This window comes from Eschscholzia californica, unplaced genomic scaffold (assembly GCF_041429995.1).
Source record: "Eschscholzia californica isolate CP2 unplaced genomic scaffold, dmEscCali1.0.p SCAF_4, whole genome shotgun sequence".
NCBI lineage: Eukaryota > Viridiplantae > Streptophyta > Magnoliopsida > Ranunculales > Papaveraceae > Eschscholzia > Eschscholzia californica.
In genome coordinates, this window is record NW_028238461.1 from 53,628,471 (window position 1) to 53,649,018 (window position 20,548).

The window sequence follows — 20,548 nt, forward strand, 5'->3', positions numbered from 1 at the left end:
GTGTTAAATGGAGGAATGTAGGGGTCGGCAAAAAGAAGTTGAACCAAACTAAACTAAAGCGATACAACTTTTTGCCAAATCAAGTGACAGTTTGAGTATTTAAGAAACAAAATAATAGCATCAACCAAACATACATAATACCAATGCTAAAATTATATATGTATTAGCCAATAATATAGTTTAATTATGTGACAAATCATATGAATCATTATGATATGTCTCACATCGCTCGCGATAGTGTCAGGTGTCTGGGTTATAGACGAATGTTCAAACTTGTAAGTGGCTAAGTTTTTTAGGTAAACTCGTGAGACCTTCGTGTAGAACAAAATCTGTAATTGTGGACTTTACATGATGTTTAAATTTTATATAAAGATAATATCTATTGTGAATCATTGAAAATTACAATCTGACAATGTGTATATAGACTTTACGCAATGTTTAAGTTAAATTTAATGCTATAAATGTGTAATATTTGCAATTGGTGGAAGATCATCTGAATCGGACCAAGCCAAACCGAATGCTTGGTTTGCTTGGTTTTGATTGATTAAAAGTCAATCGGTAACTAATCGATGCCCACCCATATCTCAAGTTCCATGTAATTTACTTCAAAAGCTTAACATTTTAAGAGATTTTGTGTTTTCAGTTACCATCCAAATTTCTTTTTGGTATACTATAAGCAAGACATCTCCGGTGATGTTTCATCTTAATACCGGTATTTCCATCACTAAAAGCTGTTAATATCTACGACATGCATACAGAATCAAAACTGTATATACACAATATAGTGAAACCCTTACAATCAATGTTAAAGTAGCAGCAGCTTATAATGGCAATAAGTAACGAAATTCAGATTTGTAAGGATGAATTTCCACCATTTTAGTTACTGGGTACTTGGTTTCTCCATTCAGGCATTCCATTATCAGTCGCTTCACCGTTCCAAACCGTGGCAATTGGCTATAGATCCACTCTAGTAGAGACTCCATATCATCTGCATAATCTTGCATATACCAATGAAGAAGCTTGGGGATAAATATCCTTTTCTTGCTTGTAATCCCTATAGAAGCTTCTAAGTACTCTGTTTTTGCTCTTCCTAACTCGTTCACTATATCTGCCGTGTAAATTCTTAGCTGCAAAGTCATGAAAACTTTCCCGTTTAGTACATAATCGAAACTAGTTATGCTCAACTTCTTGAGCGTACTGTGTGGTCGAAGGACTAGCAATGAGAGGAATGAGTTCACTTACGGCTGGTGACGACCAACTTCCTCGACAAAGAGAGAAAGTTACATCAGGTTCAGGATACTTTAGACCATAAGTATGTCGTAGCAGCCTCTCGTTTTCATCCATAGAACCCTAGTCAATTATTGGTAAATGTGTTATCTCAGAAAATATATAATATGTTAGTGCGTGTGTGTGCGCGTGTGTAGGTTACTTACATTATGCGAAGCACAAGGATGGCGGAGTATAAAATGTTCGATCGCCAGAGCATTTAGTACTATTCCACCAACATTAAGTGCAGCCTGAATGACAAATTTTAACTGACACTATATCAGCTGTCGAAATAGAAATTAAGAAGCATCATGAACAAGGCGTCTTCGGATAAACCGAACATAACATGATACATTCATTGGATCCGCGTCCGACATTGCAGAAAGATTTCTGATCTTTTTTTTTCTGATGAAAAATGCAAGTAAACTGTTGAAATCTGAACTACTTATGAACTTGCCTTGTTCATCAATGCAAGGAATTTGTCTGCTGTTGAGGGCAGTCCATGTTGAAGAAATGCCTGAAAAATGATCGAAGTAAGTTCACTTGAGTTTCCATTTTTGGTATACTATCTGTTTATTTTCGAATTAAAAGGTTGTGTTACAACAGTACATGCATTATGCAGGAATTGTAGATATTGATCCAGAACGCTAACTTTTGCTTCTCCGTCAAGAAACTTAAGTCGATTGTACAAAGTTTATGAATCAAACCCCTGACCACGAAAGAAAAATGAACCAAAATATAACTCTTAGTTCATATTCTAGGCAAGAAAATCTACTCTGTACTTATTTTATTAGTGTCATGATCTTCTAATGTTACCGAAAAGTACGTATGATTTGGAGGATTGAAAATACCTTAGTTTTGTGACTTCTTTGAAGCATTCAGCGACTCCGTTCATGTCTAACGAACGTCTCGTCACTTGGATGAAGTTCTTGTATGGGCCAACATCTCGGAATGTCTGATTAAGATCAGGTAATACACTACAAGAATCGAGGTTTGATTTCTTAGCCTCAAACGCAAATATTGGTGATTTGCAGTTGAATGAGGTCTTGGGTACAAATCCTTTCGTATTCATGCAAGAAACTGTAAGTTTAGGAACAAGAACTGATTCTTCATAGTGCAGGTCAGCTACCGGACGTCTCAGACTAAGAAATATACTTATCAAGCACTTGATCAGTTCTTCTGAGAGCCCATTCGGGTTTTCACTATTTATTTCGTTACAGTTAAAGCTTTTGGGTAATCGGGGTTTTATCTGATCAGAAGCAGAACCTACTGAACTTCGGTGCTCTCTTATCCTTGACGGTTTCACTCGAGGTTGACTTCCTTGTTTGGTTATATGGTGCTTCTGTTTCTGTTGCCGTCGAAGCAGTTCATGGTCTAAGGTTTGTTTCTTGTCTTGGTATATACGTACTGTCAGTTCTCGGACTTCTTTTTCTAAGTTAATTATCTCTTCTTCCACCTTTGTTATTTCAGAAAGAAGCACCTGTACCTGCACCCAATATTTCCAGCTCTTGAGTTTTGTTAGTAAATTGCATTCACTCACCTAACTCGATGATTTAATTACGGAAATAAGTACCTGAGCTGGAAGAAGCGATGAAAGGCGTGGGAGAGGAATTGCAGGTTGGTGCGTTGCTAATTGCAGGACTTTGTTAAGTTTCTTTTGCTTGTCTAAATCTGCCTCCATTTTTACAACCTGAAATGGGTAGAAAATTAGAAACCTTGTGGTTTTTCAGATAGAAGGTAATTTATGTGGGTGTGATGCACAGATATTGTCCCCGCTTTAGACACCTCATACAGGTATGAGAATTTTGTTTTCTAGTGGAAGCTCCAATGCTCCACGAGCCCCCCAAAAGGCCTCGGCATTTACCGAGCTTGAGCTTACACCTACAGCCCAGGCTCCGGACACTCACATGAGCGATGTGGGACTATCACAGTTAAGTATCTCTTAAAAAAAAAATCACATTTAAGTATCTCTATTATGATCTCACCTCGTCTTCGAGATGTTGTCTTTCTAGCTTCTCGTGGCTCTGTTGCATCAAGAAATCTTCAAATTTCATAATCCTTCAAGAAGCTTTAAGAATACAAGGAAGCTCAGAAAAAGTCTCTCTTAGAGCAGATTCTTGTAGTGGATTTGAGTAGAAGAATGGATTACAAGTTGTTACTTGTAACCCGCCATTTAGTGAGAGGTAGTAATGGTAGAGAGAGAGAGAGAGAATGAAATAATTGATAGGCGGTGAAAGGGAACAAGTTGTGAGATTGTTTTTATACAAATTGGGGGGTGGTGTTAATCACATGAACTCTACTCTCTCTTAATGAGAATAAGCCCGTGAATATGTGGAAGTTGAAGAACATTTTTAATACCAACCTTTGAGAAATATGAAAAAGAAGATAATATTGTATGAGATCTTACACTCTAATACTTGAGTTTGGCATAAGATTTTTTAATCAGCTCTAGCCTCTAGTGGGGTGCTCTATTAGACACTTCATAATTAAATAGATGGAGTTATTTTAGAAGCAGTGAAGAGGAAATCTAAATTTATAATGTCTTCTTCAATGTCTCTAAGTGACACTTAGAGACATTGATAGATAAATATCACAACCGCCCCAGAGCTGGGTAACTTCTTTTGTCAAAAATCTTTTGTGATTCTAGCACTTCTCTTATATAAGAGAAATTCTTTTATTTCTGCATGTCGAAAGAGATATCACTTGTGACGTTACATTTAATATTTTTGGAGTTTCATCGGGAATCTAGTTTGAGTTTATTACTAGTATAGAGAGTAGCCTAATTTTCAAGAACTTAATTGTACAAATTACTATGTATTTTGTGGCTGCGTTCTCTTTTCTTTCGCTTTTGTTTATCTGTTTCACCATCGCCATTGTTGATAACCATCTGACGTCACCATTGCCGATTACCACCATCTCTATCTCTCTCCATCTCGTCTCTCTCTCTCTCTTTCTCTCTACTCCACAACTCCTCAGTTGACAAGAAAAATAATAGAGTTACAAGATGAATGGTCCATTAAATCATTTTTGTTCCCACATAATCTAATAAGATACACGACATCTTTGTAGAACTATTGTGCATGTACCTCAAGATTGTTGCATGTAACATTGACCAACTTAAAAGAGTGGTTTGACAGGATTCAAAATCCCTAAATGGGAAGGGTGCATCGTATCCGAGCTAGGCCCAGGATGGCTATTGATCAGTAAATACAAATAAGTTTTTACTCAATTCGAAGATAATTGAAAACCAAATTCCAAAATTTTATGAATGACTTGGGTTGTCCATCGCCCTACGTGCATTTTTTGGGGCAAGTGTTTTTTTCTGGTACGAATAGGTGCGACCAACCCCCTACTAGAAGGGGACACTCGGTTACTATCCAACGTCAATTCCTCATTTCCTCTCCTTCAACTTGACTTGTACCATAACTCCAAAGTAGTTTTTGTTCTATTTCCTACTCTATTTTGCCTTCCATTGTTCTCTTCCCTCTCTGTGACGTATATGGATGGCCTGGCCTGGCTACACAGAAAGTGATGGCAAAAACAAAATTTTGTTTTTTATTCGGCATACATTTTCCAAATAGGCCAAATTTGGAATTCTTGTATGCGACAAATATCAAAGTCACTTAATCGCTTTCTTAGTAGAAAAAAGAAATGGATATGTACCATTAGATGATTCAATTTTTTCTCTATAAAAGGAAATTGTTCCAACACCAATTTATCTAAAATATGTGCAGGGAGGCTTATGTTGTCTTACCTAGAAAGCTCTTGGATGAGGATTTTATGCCATGTAAGTAATGAATCTATGTTTTCTATATTATATTTGTTAAAAGTATGAAATCTTTTCAACAACTTCATTGTTATATGATAGTGGTACATTAAAAATTTCTTAAAAATTATACTAATTGTTTCATGTGGGCGGCCACGCTGGTTCACCTATGTTTACTATGTTTCATAGTTGCCATGATATATAATAACTTTTAAAACGAGGATGAGAAAGAAGAAAAATCAGTAATTGATATTTATTATTTTGTAACTAAATTTTAACATGTTAGAAATTAAAAAGATGAATCATTTCCGTCCTTCATGTTGGCTAAAATATATCGACCAACTTTTAGAGTGTTTTCCTATCGGAAAGTGGGATTATGTCTGGCCACCTTCTCGGGTTGAATACCAGCCGCATACTCTGATTGAAATTCATCTGGGACAGTAGTCGAGCAGACCAAAGTGAAAATTAGTTCCTGGATGTCTGAGTCAGGAGCCCTAACTCCGAAGAGTGAGAAGTCACCCTATCCATGAGATAGAGATGGAAAGTAATTCTCTCATTAGATAAGAAATATTTCTTAAAATATATTTTAAGTATATTACCAAATGGACTAAGACTAATTCTCTTCTCCACGATGCAAAGGGCGAGTTCATGGTGGCCAGAGCAGACAGCATCAGGGGACAAACAGCGGAAGAATGTGAAAGTATGGCTATCCTGACCGCGGTCATATGGGCGGAGGAGCTTCGCCTGAACCACATTATTATCGAAAGCGACAACAAAAACTTGATTACAAAGATACAGGACGGTAGTAACACTATTAACTGGCAGTCAAAACACAATATAGAACAAATCAGGGATCGCATACACCACTTCGAGCATATCCAATTCCAGTTTGGCCCAAGGAAAACAAATGACAAAGCAGACGCTCTTGCAAAGTGGAGTAGGAAGCACAAAGTCAGCAAGATGTGGAGATCTTTGGATACCATGATTGATGATCTGAACTTGTAATTCTTTGGTCCGGTTTTGTATTTTCAACAAAAAAAAAAAAAAAAAAAAAAAAAAAAAGACTAATTCTCTTCCTTGTTGAATAGTTGACCACTGACTCATTGACCTAGTTATAAGTTTGACCAGAGAAGAAGTAAAGTGGTCACCCAACTTGTACAAATTTGAGTTACAAAATCATATCATATACTTATATATAAACACACTGAACATAGAAGCTCAATATACATTTATCAACTTCAATATTTCAAAAACCACCCGTTTGAAGCTCCAGAGTCATTTTAAGTTTTTTTTTTTTTTAAACCATTCGAAACCATATTTCTTTTATAAGTGATTCAATAAGAGTGATTTCAATTTGAACCTCCTGTTTTAGAGAGAGAGAGAGATGACAAGTGGGAAATTGGAGGTGTTGCTTATTGATGCTTGTGACCTTAGGAACATGGATTTCTTTGGTACATATATTTCTGTCTTCATTTCCTTCTCCTTTTTTATTTCATTTATCTCCATAATAAATTAACTATATACATGATGATTAATTAAATTTAATTAAGGATTATTAATTTTATTTTCATAACCAAGTTTTGATTTTCTTTAACAATTAAAGGTGCAGGTAAAATGGATCCATACGTGTTGATTCAATATGGTAATCAAAAACGCAAAAGCACTGTTGCCCGAGGTACATATCATTTAACTAATTTCTTAATTATACATCATGATTAATTTATCAAATTTCTAGTATATTATTATTATTATTATGCTAAATGCATATAATGAAGTAATTAAGCAAAAATAAATAAATTTGATATTCAGGGCAAGGAAGGAAGCCAGAATGGAATCAAAAGTTTTCATTTGATGTGAATTCCTCCGACATTAAAGATAAACAATGCAAGCTTAATTTTGTAATTATGGACGAAGATACATTTTCCCGCGATGACTTTGTTGGCGAATTAGTGTAAGTACTTTTTCCCCATTTTTCAGAAATAGACCATTAAAATATTACTGTTAAGGTAGAAATAAGATTATCATCCACTGATATAATAATGACATATTTTATGCAGGATATATGTGAACGATGTAATATCGTTAGGCCTAGAGACAGGAAAAGCAGAACTACGATCAGCGAAGTATCGAGTTGTTCTTCACAATAAGAACTATTACGGGGAAATTCGGATTGGGGTTTCTTTCGCTCGTAATTAAAGCTTGAATTAGTGGCTACATACTCTATAATTGTAATTAATTACAAAGTGATAGAAGCAGTTTGATCTTAATTTGTTGCATTTTTTATAGGTTCACATGGTACTACTCATTGTAATTCGTATTTCTCAAAATTCATTTATACATTGTAATCTTATTTTTAACTATAATGTAACATTTTTATCGGTATATTTACTTCCAATTATCTTCTACAATCCGAATAGGAGTTAATGGAGAAACTAAACAAAAGTTCGAACGAACAAGTGACTTACTGATCTTTTGCACACAAAATCACCAACAAGAAGGGAAAAATGATGGATCATGAACAACTTAAGAAAAAAAAATGCAAATATGCAACCAGAATGGATGGTCAATTAGTTCAAGACTGACTCAATACATACGATCTTCACATCTATTTGGTCAATGTTACAAATTTTTCTAATACAACTAACAATTTCTGGTGTCTTTAAAATTCATTTAACTTGGGGCTTCTGTTAAAAATATCGGTCCAACATCAAATAAGTGAACTTTTAAAGGCGCTTAATTTTAAATTTGGGCCTCAAATTGGCGCCAACTCCCTTGCGTGATGCTTTCGTGGATAGAGAAGAAGAGAAACATAGAGAGTGAGAGAGAGAATTTCGGTCGACTTTTCAGTTCGACGGAAAGTATAGCTAGGGTTCCAGTGGATAGATTTTTTTATTAGGGTTTTGATTGGAGAGGAAAACGGATGTTTCTTTCTTTCTTTTGAACTCATTCTTGGTTCATTTCATAGGTTAAATATGGTGTTTGCTGTTAGTGCCGTTCTTATAATTCTTGCATCAACAAGAAGATCTTCAAGTGGAAACCCTAGTTTTAAACTACTTATGACATTATATGGTTGGTGATTTTGGAGAGTAAAACCAATGCTAAAGAAGCTAATTCCCCAATTGTTAGTTCTTTCAAGCACTGTTTTCACCCTAACTACTTATTGTGGGTCTTGCTCCAACTGTAGTTCATCCACTCTAAAAACCTAGAGGTCACAACATCAATACCCAGTGGAAGTGAAATCCATCACTTATTGATTATGGGCTTTCTGTGTTATTAAAGGTATAAATTATGACGTTTAGGGTAGTTTTTGTGAGAATATTCCCGAAGAAGGGCCATCTAGCAACCAAGAATATAATGTCTAGGTCTTCATCTCTAATCAGTCAATTACTTTTGAGTTGGATTACCACAAACTTAACAGTTTCTATGACCTTTAACGTGTATGAGTGTCTTTAGGACAGTTTCACACAAATATGTCATGTTTCATATATATGTTGTCATGTTACCTAGATATGTATAAATCTTAAATTGCGAACCATTTCCCACATTCAAGGATGAGGTTCCTTTAGACTTCATGTCCATTTGTTTCAGATAAGTATTTTTTTTCCTTCATATGTCATCTTAAACGATTATTTTAGTTTGTGTTTGAATAATGTAATGAAATATCATAAATTGAAGACTTACAAATGAATGAATTTGAATTTTCCATGCTTACATGAATTTAAACTCACGATTTACATGTACATGCACGATTGATCGACAATAAATTTCACCATCTTACTAGATTTACATAATAACTTATTCAGAAACTAAACTTTGCTTCCATCCTCCCAAATCTTTGTCTACGACATCTTCTACCTGTTAACAAAAAGAACATGTCAAACTTGAAGACTAATATATCCAAAGCTGCAAGTGTCTGTCAATTAAAAACCTGGATGTTTTTTTATATTAATATTTTCTAAGGAGTAACGACACAACCAGCAAAATGGGTTTCGATTTTGCGTACCTTTTTGATGAATGTGACACCGACTTTGATTTCTCCATGATAATTCTTATTACGGAGGACTACACGGTACTTGGTCGGTCTTAATTCCACTTTCCCCTTCTCTGTGCCTAAAGACACGACATCCTTCACGTAAATCCTGCAAACCATGTAAAACCTTAGCCTTGTTTTAAGAACCGATATGTTAATAACTAGACCACATATTGTAACGTGTTAAAACTTTAACGCTGTTTTAGAGAATCAATATGTCTTCTTTTCAATGAGTTTATCTTTAGATTCATTGTTCTGTCACTTATCTTAATACTAACTAATTCTTGCTAGTTGAGTGATTTTATCTCTTATTACGTCTTTGATTGTTCATTTGTTCTTTTAGAAGACTTTAAATTGTTAAATTTACATACTTCTTTTGTCAACTACTGACTGATAGTTTTCATCCTTCTCCCAGAGCTTTATGTATTCCAGAACTCGTGGATAAAAATACATTGCTATCTACAGATTCTACACTCTTTTCGGCGTTTGGAAATTTCTTCGAAGATCATGGGTTAGTGGTTTCTTTCTACTTGACGATTTTAGTTATGTAATTTTCCATTGCTAATGTTAATTAGTATTAGTAAGTGAATGAAAAGCTTACGTTGATTCGCCAACAAAATGGTCCTTGGAACAACAGGAGCGTTTGTTCATGATTACAAGCGTGAGCTTATATTTGTGCTCTTCTTCTTCAGCATCAGGGTATTTTGCATCGAACATTAATGTCTCATTCCATTCTCGTGTCCTACGACCACGTGGCCCATGTCCTATTCATATCAAATTCATAAACATGCTTAATATTAAAATTTAAAAGTCATATCCATGAATCATGATCGTAATGTGAAAGCTTTCTAAGCCCTCTAGATAAAATTATATACAAACAAATTGATGTTAACTCTTTCCAATTTAGGAACAATTTAGGTTAAAAGGGGTAGAAGATTAGGTTCATGTTGAGATGGGTGTGACATTAGACATGAATGATTGAATTCGTTAGGTAGCCTTTCTCTGAAAACTTAGTAAGTTACCTTTGGCAATGGTGCTCTTGCCATTTTGGTTTCCATACTGAATCAATACGTAAGGACGCATTCTACCTGCATATGTTTTAGGAGGAAATTAAATCGATTCAAATATTATGAGTATATAAGCATGGATAGCACCTAAACTTCAAATGAAACATATACTTGGGAGATGATATCATAAAACAATAATATGCTTAGTTGCAGTTATTATATGAAATGGAGAGGTAAAAGCAAATATGGTTGTACCAAAGAATGTCTTTCTAAGATCACAAGCATCGATTAGCGACACCTCTAATCTCCCTCTTGTCACCATCTCCTTCTCCTCTCTAGATATGTTTCTCTCTCCAAACTAAACCCTTCAGACCGATTGATTTAAGCGCTGCTGTTTAATCTTGAACCTTGACGAGGCTTCAATCTTTATTTTGTTTCACGTATGTAAGGTTCTTATCTCTATTATATATATATATATATATATATATATATATATATATATATATATATATATGCATTGTTATATAACGTAAGTATTTCGGAAGTGGAGTGGTTGCTTAATTAGGTAACTCTTCTATAAACAATAACAAAATTATTTTCAAACATATCTTGCCATGGTCAATATGCATAGGCTCTATACAAGAATTAGCAAAATTAAAAATTTCATCCTATTCAGAATTTCAAAATTTCGTGATGAGGAAAGTAGGTAAATTTTTTATTTATTCATGACATTTTCGAGGCAATATTGCTTCTCAAAACCTAAGAATCTCCGGTGAAATCTGTCTTTTTAGTTCTTTTCTTTTACATATCTTGACGAATCTTCAGCATTGGATTCTCACAAGGACTTTTAAGATGCAGAGATACATAAAACAAGGTATGTATTTTATATAACTTGGGAAATGGAAGTGGTTTAGAAAGTTAACGGTAATTGCAAACATCATTTAGGACGACATATGGGTTGAACTTATATAAGAATATAAAAAAAGAGAATGTATGAAAAAGTAAACGACCAGATCCATGTCCTTCACCAATTAAACATTGTCTTGGATGGGAAATCTTTTACTAATTATTATAGGATTTGGTCGAGTCTGATGGCTCCCCGTGTTTATTTTCATATTCGCCTGCTGGATGTCTGGATTTGTCCTTACTCAAATTGGATCGACTCTGAGTACATCCATTTCATTAGAGTGGAACATTTCAAATTCTTAGCCGCCCGATATATCTGAGTGAGACCACGGCTTACAAAATTTGGGGGGTGCCGGGAACTGGGTCAGGTTAAGATTTGGAAGTGTACGGGCTGGGTGGGCTCACTGAGACTTTCTCAATTACATAGTTCTGCAAGTTTTATGATTGGGTTTGGATGCGAAAGGGGAAAATATTGATAATTTTTAAGACTTAGATCATTAGAAATCAGATCTTATCGAAGTTGGCCTTAATTTACACGTCCGATAAAGGATAAGCTTAATTTCCAATCCATCATGGCAATAAATCTAGAGTTCAACCTAATTTTCAACAATGTGAAAGTATTATTTATGTAATAATGTTTGGATGTCATTAAAATAATATCAACTTTCTACCTTAAAGTTGTTTTAATTGTGGCAGCCAGAGACGGAGACAGTAGCGAAGGTGGACAAGTCTTTCTATTATTTGCGTATATTTAAAGATGTCAACTACTGTGAAATACTCTTCTGTTAAAATAAGATCGAAAGAAGCGAACACTTGGAAGTTAAAAAAAAGTCTCCAACAAGGGCTGCTAACCCACATATGACAAGTGAGTTGGTCACTGACTATCTAATTATTCTTTTGACATAAGCTATGTTTTTCTTTGCACGATTAAGATCTTCATTAACATTAATCATAATCTTAAATCAGAGTAAAACAAGTTGGCATGACGCGTTTTATGCCACTAACTCTAAAGTGATGATCGAATGCCAACTTGTCATTTTTCAAAAATGAAAATCAAAAAGAAAAAAATCAAAAGAGCTTCGGCTGATTTTGTGAGAATAATAATTGAAATGCAGACCTAGATGCAAATTTTATCAAATTAGCATTTGTGTCATTTTATAATTGTTTCATGTTCATTTGCATATATGAAGACCAAAAGAGTCTAAATCGGATCTAATAGTACACGAGGATCCCATTTTTTTGATCCCATCAATAAACAGTAAGATTCGAATCTAGGTCTTTTACATTGTGACAACTTGATAGAGTCATAGTGAAAAATACCACCACCACTAATGCACCAAATATCATCCTTTACATGAACATTTTTTTTTTGTTGAAAGTTGTTTACATAAACATAACCTAGCACTTCACAGACTACCATAATCAAACAAACTTAGGTACATGAAGAACTCAAACATGTTCCGATGATGATATCCCTGATTTTGGAAAACAAAATTAAGTGCAATTCCACAATTTTGGTATGCATATACATTTGGTTACATAATCTGGTCTGTAGAATATCTGCTTATTTAGTTAGAGTTGTGCTTCCATCCGCCAAATTCTTCATCATCTTCTACCTGTTTCATTATCCCAAAAAACATAATCAAATACTATAAGATCATGAATCTAGGTTCACGGCGGAAGTTACAGGGCCGCCTTTAAATCTTCACTCCCATCATATTTACCTTGGGGGTGAAAGTTATACCAACTCGTATAGCTCCATCGTAACTTCTATCAGACTTGACGACACTATACTTTCGAGGAGACATTTCAGCTGTCCCTTTCTCAACTCCTATAGCTATAAGATCCTCCAAGTATATCCTGCATCATATCATAAAAGCAACTGCATAACTATCTGTAGTCATGCGAAATAGTCCCACATAGACAATACGAGTCTTATGACCTAAAAAATTACATTTAAGGACCTACTTTAAGACATAGATCACTAGTTAATTACGACAATTAGTAGTTGAGTTATACTACTACTTCTACTACTACTACTTACGTAGCTTCACCAATGAAATCGTCGGCAGAGAATGTGTCTTTGTCCATAATTCTTAATGTGAGCTTGCATTGTTGACCATCACCTGGGTATTGCACTCGGAAAGTAAATTTCTCGTCCCATACTGGATTGCTTCCTTCACCTGTCTCACAACTTCAAATTTCAGTTATATGAACCAAAATAAAACCCAAATATGAAAGCTATATGTAAGTGTCAAGATATGGAAGATAAAATCATATTGTCACAATTCCAAAGTTAAAGTAGAAATTAACTAGTACATATTTTTATTAACTGTTTTCGTGGATGAAGATGAGGGGTGAGTTTAGAGTCAATAGAGAGAAGGTACGTACCACGAGCAACACTGCTTTCGCGTTCCTGACTTTTGTATCTAATCACAACGTATGGATCTATCCCGCCTATATTACATATCATCATCAACATCATATAAGATATCCCCCCAAATAAACAAAATCATAGTACTATCTTATCACCTAATTAAATTAGCTTGAGAGCTAATTACTAATGTTTGTGTTTTTTATATGGTGAACTACCAAAATATCATATTTGAGAAGAAACATATTGAAAATACAGAGACCAAAATATAAACGGAAGAAAAATAAATGCTATTTCAACATGTCCGTAAAAATGGGTAGAAATAATAGTAGAGCATACGAATCCGCCAAACCAATCAAGGTACAGGGCGAAATTGGTCTAACCGTCTACATCAGGTTTCAATTGAATTTCAACACACTTGTTTGAACACCTTACGATTTAATATATAAAGCATTCAGGGAAAATATATATACTTAAGAGATAAGAAGGACAAACCGAACAAACACTCAGTATTTCCTAGACCAACAGCATCAACCAGCACCACCTCCAATATTCCGCTCACCATCTTTCTGTCTCTGTTTCTAAATCAAATTAGGTCAGGAGATCAAGAAATGGAGATCCAAAAGGGGGAGGCAGGTTTTTCAAGTAGAAATTTCTCTGTGTTTTGGTCAAAATTTGGTGTTTTAAAGTTTGGGGTTGGTTGAAGAAGAAGAAGATGAGGTAGTAGTAGTATTTAAGACTCTACCACGATTGATTAATTTGAAAGTGGTCTGATTGGAGGAAGGTTGGAGCCTTCATTTCCTTTGAAACAGTCAGCTGGTCCAGAATTGACTTCTCAATTGGACAACTCTCCTGAGTCGTGAAAGTAGTAGTAGTTGGCACTTTTACTACAAAGGGCTGCTGTAGGTGGGTCGGTCCATTACGGGTTAGGCTTGAGCCCAGCTCGCACACAATCCTATCGTTTGAGAAGTTTGTATGTACATATGGATAGATGAGGCTTCAACAAAAAAGAGATGGATAGATCACCATTTTGTACATACAGAATTTCGTAATAGAAATGGGTGGCATAGTCTTTCTGAAAGCCCATAGTTTTTGTCTCAATTTTTGTTTGATCGAGGAAATGACTTACAAACTGACAATTCTATTGTTCTTTGGTTACTTATATCGCATTCTCTCGACCTGCTCTCTGTTTTCTAACATTATCCTAATTCTAAATAGTACTAATTTGAAACAAAAAAGAATTTAATCGTCACGAGTTGAAGAAATTTAGACAAATTATTAATAGAGGTAAGTTGAGAACTTGTGATGGATTAAATGATAAATTTGATGATAACGAAGGCACCAACGAACCAACCGATATAATCCAATATTAAACATAACAACATTCACACTAAACAAGTGAAACATTTTTCATCAAAAAAAAAACAAGTGAAACATTCATAAATTCAAATATATATTAAGTGTAAAATCGCTTTATACCCTCACAATATCTTGACCTAAAAAATCACAAGACACCTTCATCCGGACGGTTCAATGAGGAGCCATACACTTTCACAAACCAAAATAAAAAAGATTAATTCAAACCTAAGCCCGCAAATAGCATATCATTTATGTAACAACTCGACTTCTTAATTTTCTCTGTTCAGTCCTACAAAAGCAAAACAAGAAAAATGAGCATGTTAATGTTTTATTCAAGCTTATCTTGGTTTAAGTCTTCTTTAGTGTGCATGAAGTAGTGAGATGATAAATAAAATAACATACCGAAATGTTTCGAGTGAAAGTAAACCCGACTTGAATTTCTCCACATTTAGTCTTATGATTATCACTTCCACTGATAATATCGTACAAGCCCGGTGGTTGATGAAACTTTCCTTCTTCCATACCCTTTGCTATCACATCCTTCACACAAATCCTGAAAACAAGAAAATAACAAATATTGTAGTCACCAACGACATTGTTGTGTTTAAACACTACTGACTATCAATCGGACAATGCATTTTTCAATTTCGTTTCACGCACATATTTAGGAGATAGTAATTCGACATATGAGCTTTCCAATCAATATTCAGAAGCAAATCAGACTACGACTCCGACACAATGTACTTTTCTTTAACTAAAAAGAACCACATTACAAACTTATAGTTCCAAAATTATAGTTCCAAAAAAATCATTCGACATACAAGATATTGAGCTCGGTACGTATAAGTATTAAATTTTAATTTGTTTTGCTAAATATACTTACGTAGTTTCTCCAAGAAAATCATCGCTAGAGAACTTGTCTTTGTCCATGATTTTGAGGACAACATCATACTTATGATCTGGTTCTGGATATTGAACCCACAACGTGTATCTTTCGTTCCATATTGGATTAAGACCGTGCCCTGCCATATTACACACTACTATCAATAAAATTGCACTTTATGCACCATTCGACAAAAAAAAAAACATTTGTGCATTGATTTCCAAACCTTTTGAAACGGGGGTCTTTAAAGTTTCGTGCTTGTACTGAATCAATACATATGGATCCGTCTTTCCTGCAAATTAATTTATATTTTTTACAAAGATCAGACGACATAGGTCACATGATTTATTGATTTAAAGAGTATCCTAAGAACATAAAGATCTACTTGGGGACTAGTTATATGTTTTTCAGATCTGATTTAACAGAATTTCGTCCTATAATTTTTCTTTTCTCAAGCTTAAATCATGAAGTAAATGTTTTAAAACTAGCATTAGAATCTGTTCTCAAAAAAGATTAATTAATTATCTGCTCAAAAATGTAAAAGAAAAAAAAGTCAAAATTCAAAAACTAGGATTCAAAACTATGAATTAGAAATTGGTAAAAGAGGAAAAAAATATGTGAATTGCTTACCCCATGAATCGGACTCGGGTATGCCTTGTGCCTCTACAATTATGACCTCCAACAAACCACCTAGCATGGTGCTCCGACCGGTTGCTCCTCCGCCTGAATATTGAAAATCCGGAGCTTCTTATCCTGTGTTTCTTCTCTGATTTTCCAACCTCCGCCCCTGGGTTTCTCCTTCTCAAATTACAACAAATTAAAGAAGAAATCTAATATTCCAAGAAAGTAGATGGAAAAAAAATAAACCTGACAGAAATATCCTTCATCTTTAATTGCTGGCGGCACGTGGGTGTGAGAATATGCCAGGACACTTGCTTATTTTGTTTCACTACCTGGGGTACAAGTATAACCCATGTCCTAGTGGTATAGATAGTTCTATCATCTCGACCATTAAGAGACGAGTTTGGAGGTGTAATATTGACAATTGAAAGTAATTTTGGGAGATGTAATCTCAATCTTTTGAGATAAATTTAGAAAGTGTAATCTTAGTTTTAAGATAAGTTCGGAAGAAGTAATCTCTACCATTGAAGATGAAAGTATATTCTAAAAAAAATATTCTCCATTATTATATAACTTTATTTTAGTTCTAAAATAAAATAATTTTCGTGAACACAATTTAAAGAGATGCTTTTTGGCCAAAAATGAGGCTGACCACACAATCCGAAAGTTGTGTGGGTTGTTCCCATTGGACATACCATTTCTCTCTCCACATGCTCTAACTAATGGGAACCGAACCACATCAATTTTTGGTTGTAGTCAGTCAGTCCTTATTTTCAGGCCAAATAGTATTTATGTCGCCAAGCTGCAATCATCCTAATTCCCAACCAACATTCCTACTTAATACAATCAATTCATCTATACGATTGCAAATAACTTTCTAGCACATTTGTAACCCAAAATTTTTTTCGACGACAAATGTTCTCCACATTCTTGGATTTTTTTTTTCTAATCTTAACAAGTCAATGTTCAAATTCTCTCGTTCATTGTAACGATGTCAAAATTCATAACTTAGGTTCAAAAAAAAAGTTAACACTTATCGTACTAGAAAGCCCTTAGAATCAATATATTAATACCACACTCATTATTTATATTACATCGTGGCTTCTCTCCCTGGCAGCAATTCATCAATGTCAAACCAGTTTCAGACAAACAGAAAAACAAGCATATGATCACTAAGTTATTGTTTTACTTATCATACTTACTTATCGTACTTATCTTGAAGTTGCTACAATCAACAGTAATACGAAAATAATTAAAAGTTTAGAATGGGCTCCTCCGCTCAAACTATTATTTTGTTTACTCTGCTGCCTATATTTGTTGTTTTTATTCCTACAAAACAAGAAGGAAATTTTGTTCGATTAAGGTGTCTTCACCATACGTAGAAGGATGAGTTTGAATAATGAATATCATATAATAAGCACATACCTTACGAGTAAAAGTGAAGCCTACTTGAATTACTCCAGATGAAGCATTATCGTTCTTACTTTCTCCGATAACATTGTACTTGCAAGGTTGTCTCTCGGCTTTGCCCTCCTTCATTCCCAATTCAACCACATCTTTCACCGAAACTCTACCAGCAGAAATGATAAAAGTAAATCATCAAACCACAATTAAAAAAGCATATACACGAAACACAGCGCGTTCCCCTGTTACCCCTTCTATTTGAATAAGTTTGTACTTATTTTTTGGGTTTATTCTTACATAGTTTCTCCGAGGAAATCGTCTTTAGAGAAGGTATCCTTGTCCATAATTTTGAGAGTGAGGTTGTACTGGCCATCTGCCTCTGGATAGTCGACCCATAATGTGAATTTTTCGTTCCACACTGGGTCACTACCTTGTCCTGCATTTAAACATTATTGGCTGGGTATAAGTTTTTTACACGATAAAAGCATCGACAGAAAATAGTTGGTTCCCATTTATGGTTTACTTAAGAACGTACCAGTAAATACGAAGTACAAGTATAAAGTTAGTCTTTAACTATGCTCCATTAACATCGATATATACACCATAAGGTTCACACTTCACAAAGCTAAAAGTTCTAAGATAGTAAGATGTTGCTCCTCTGCTCTCGTTTGTGAGAAATTTCGACTCTGAACCTACTCCCCACTATGGTTTTTATTACAAGTAGATTTGGGGCTTGATATGACATTTTACTATTACTCGACCAGCTCTGATAGTATACCGGTATACCCTGCTGCCACTGTTCCGGCCGGGGTAAGTGACTTAACAAAATTTAGAAAGAGAAAGGTAAAAGCTTTCTTTCTACATCCTGCTCGGACACGTACTTCGACCGAAATTCAATCGAGAGTGTGGTAAGGCATAAAGTCATTTTCCTTATTCGACCATCGATATATAACTATTGAAGCTGACTTTCGAATTCAACCAATCATAATTACTACGTGGAACGGTGGACGGCATATCCTTTCCACGATTCTCTTAAAAAAAATAATGCTAACCTAGTTGTTTCTCAATTCCATTTCTTTTTTAAATATTTCTATAGTCTTGTCTCTTGTGGAGAGGAGGTGAGTGCAAACCCACATACTTCAATCTACCTTGGAGCCTCACCACATGTCGGTGGAAAATTGATGTGGCCGGTCCAATTAGTCAGACCATGAGGATAGAAAATTGATGTGGCCGGTCTGATAGCATGACCAATTGGGACCGGCCATATCACCTTTCTGCCCGTGGTCCACCCCAAAAACCGGACCATTTAGCATTTTTTATCAAAATAAGTTCACAATCAACCATTTTCAACAAATTTCTTTTTTTTTTTCTAAATCAACCATTAATTAGTCAATAAACAGTCTCAAATCAGACCCGAGTTACCCTAGATCTCGAGTCCCATTTCAAAGTAGAGGAAACCCAAGAAGAGTATGTTACTCCAACAGTGCAGGAAAAAAGAGAAGAGAAGAAAAAGAAAGTGTTTGATGAGTATATATATATATATATATATATGTGTATACCTTTGGCGACGGGGCTCTTCAAAGTGTGATTTTTGTATTGAATCAAAACGTATGGATCGGTCTTTCCTCCTGCAGCAAAATAAAGGGAGTACCAACTTAATTTTCAATCTCATATAGTATATCTAATTAATTAATCACTCATACGAGTTCAGCTGAGCTACTGATGATGATGAAGATTGGCATACAAATTGCAAGGAGAGAGAGAGAAGGGTGAAATAGGAGCTGGTACCGAAAAAAGAGTCTTTATGTTGCAAGTCATGTGCATCAACAAGCTGAACCTCCAGTAAACCACTCATTTTGTATTGGTAGCTGCTCTCCCCCTCCTCCTCCTCCTGATCCTAACCCCTCTAAATATTAGTATCTTCAGCCCCCTCTCTTTCGTTTTCGTTTCCTTCTCTCTCTCTATCTCTTGAAGAACGACTTTACTAATCCTCAACTCCTCATTAATTTGGGGGTCATTATATGGGCACCACTAGACCTTCCAACCTTTCTCACTTGGTCCATGTCCCTCGTTGAGTCCACAATTGAAAAAAAAAAGGGTTATTTCTCAAATGACCCCCAACTTTGTGACCAGCTTCCTGTTTAGCCCCCTACTTTAGCAATAATTTCTGTATGATCCAATTTTTCCGTTATCTTTAACTTTTCGTTACTCTTTCTCCTCCATCTCATTTCCTCTCTCTACCAAGTCACATATCACGCCACATCATCATCTTCTCCGTCAGGGGTATTTTTTCTTCTCTTAAAAATATATATATTTTTTTATTCTCTCTCTTAATTTTTTTTTTAACCTTCTTCTCTATCTAGACCTGGTGAATAGAAGAAGGTTAAAAAAAATTAAGAGAGAGAAAAGAGTTTAATTTTTTTTATGTTTGAAGGTCGTCGACCGACGACCTTCACCGATGAAGATGATGATGTGGCGTGCTGAAATGATTTGGCAGAGAGAGAAAATGAGATGGAGGAGAGAGAGTAACGGAATGTTAAAGACAACATAAAAGGGGGTCATACGGCAATTATTGCTAAAGTAGGGGGTCAGGCAGGAAGCTGGTCACAAAGTTGGGGGTCATTTGAGAAATAACCAAAAAAAAAACTATAAAAGAAGCCGAAGGGAAAGATGAAAATGGGTAAAACAATAAATGAGATTAGCCCCCTATTAAATCTTTCATTTTTCTAATTTTGATTTTAAGAGTCATTACGTTTATTACATGACCTAGATAGATACATCATGAATTATTACTTGCTATCGTTATTCGTTAAAGATGTCTTGAGCTCTAAAGACTATATAAATATTTTCAAGACTAATTTAGAGGAGCTCAAACTCATTTATTCCTACATGGTTTATTTAACCAAAGTTCAACAAATCATTAGTTTCGACT

At 35.0% G+C, this 20,548-nt stretch overlaps 5 protein-coding genes across 5 annotated transcripts; 1 reads left to right on the forward strand and 4 right to left on the reverse strand.

Annotated features, from left to right (window-relative positions):
* Nucleotides 1-696: 696 nt before the first annotated feature.
* On the reverse strand, nt 697-3,498 carry LOC147546164 (ternary complex factor MIP1 leucine-zipper protein (Protein of unknown function, DUF547)). The gene is made up of 8 exons (XM_086636842.1): nt 3,252-3,498; nt 2,840-2,956; nt 2,118-2,752; nt 1,876-1,975; nt 1,724-1,783; nt 1,434-1,517; nt 1,243-1,350; nt 697-1,127 (listed from the first exon to the last, which is right to left on the reverse strand). The coding sequence occupies exons 1-8, from the start codon at nt 3,318-3,320 to the stop codon at nt 822-824; spliced, it is 1,479 nt and encodes a 492-aa protein (XP_086492968.1). The 5' UTR covers nt 3,321-3,498; the 3' UTR covers nt 697-821.
* Nucleotides 3,499-6,374: 2,876 nt separating this feature from the next.
* LOC147546165 (elicitor-responsive protein 1-like) lies at nt 6,375-8,109 on the forward strand. Its single transcript, XM_086635898.1, has 6 exons — nt 6,375-6,483; nt 6,636-6,707; nt 6,842-6,983; nt 7,090-7,220; nt 7,319-7,373; nt 7,998-8,109. Exons 1-6 carry the CDS (start codon nt 6,417-6,419, stop codon nt 8,107-8,109), a joined length of 579 nt encoding a protein of 192 aa, XP_086492024.1. The 5' UTR covers nt 6,375-6,416.
* A 691-nt stretch (nt 8,110-8,800) lies between these two features.
* Nucleotides 8,801-14,049, reverse strand: LOC147546166 (uncharacterized). Its single transcript, XM_086635899.1, has 10 exons — nt 13,845-14,049; nt 13,367-13,432; nt 13,020-13,158; nt 12,700-12,835; nt 12,551-12,591; nt 10,325-10,404; nt 10,085-10,150; nt 9,664-9,826; nt 9,036-9,171; nt 8,801-8,887 (listed from the first exon to the last, which is right to left on the reverse strand). Exons 1-10 carry the CDS (start codon nt 13,912-13,914, stop codon nt 8,828-8,830), a joined length of 957 nt encoding a protein of 318 aa, XP_086492025.1. The 5' UTR covers nt 13,915-14,049; the 3' UTR covers nt 8,801-8,827.
* A 627-nt stretch (nt 14,050-14,676) lies between these two features.
* Nucleotides 14,677-16,525, reverse strand: LOC147546167 (16 kDa phloem protein 1-like). Its single transcript, XM_086633428.1, has 5 exons — nt 16,222-16,525; nt 15,818-15,883; nt 15,592-15,730; nt 15,111-15,261; nt 14,677-14,997 (listed from the first exon to the last, which is right to left on the reverse strand). Exons 1-5 carry the CDS (start codon nt 16,286-16,288, stop codon nt 14,992-14,994), a joined length of 429 nt encoding a protein of 142 aa, XP_086489554.1. The 5' UTR covers nt 16,289-16,525; the 3' UTR covers nt 14,677-14,991.
* Nucleotides 16,526-17,251: 726 nt separating this feature from the next.
* On the reverse strand, nt 17,252-19,555 carry LOC147546168 (elicitor-responsive protein 1-like). The gene is made up of 5 exons (XM_086633430.1): nt 19,408-19,555; nt 19,176-19,247; nt 17,914-18,052; nt 17,638-17,782; nt 17,252-17,541 (listed from the first exon to the last, which is right to left on the reverse strand). Exons 1-5 carry the CDS (start codon nt 19,469-19,471, stop codon nt 17,536-17,538), a joined length of 426 nt encoding a protein of 141 aa, XP_086489556.1. The 5' UTR covers nt 19,472-19,555; the 3' UTR covers nt 17,252-17,535.
* Nucleotides 19,556-20,548: the final 993 nt, after the last annotated feature.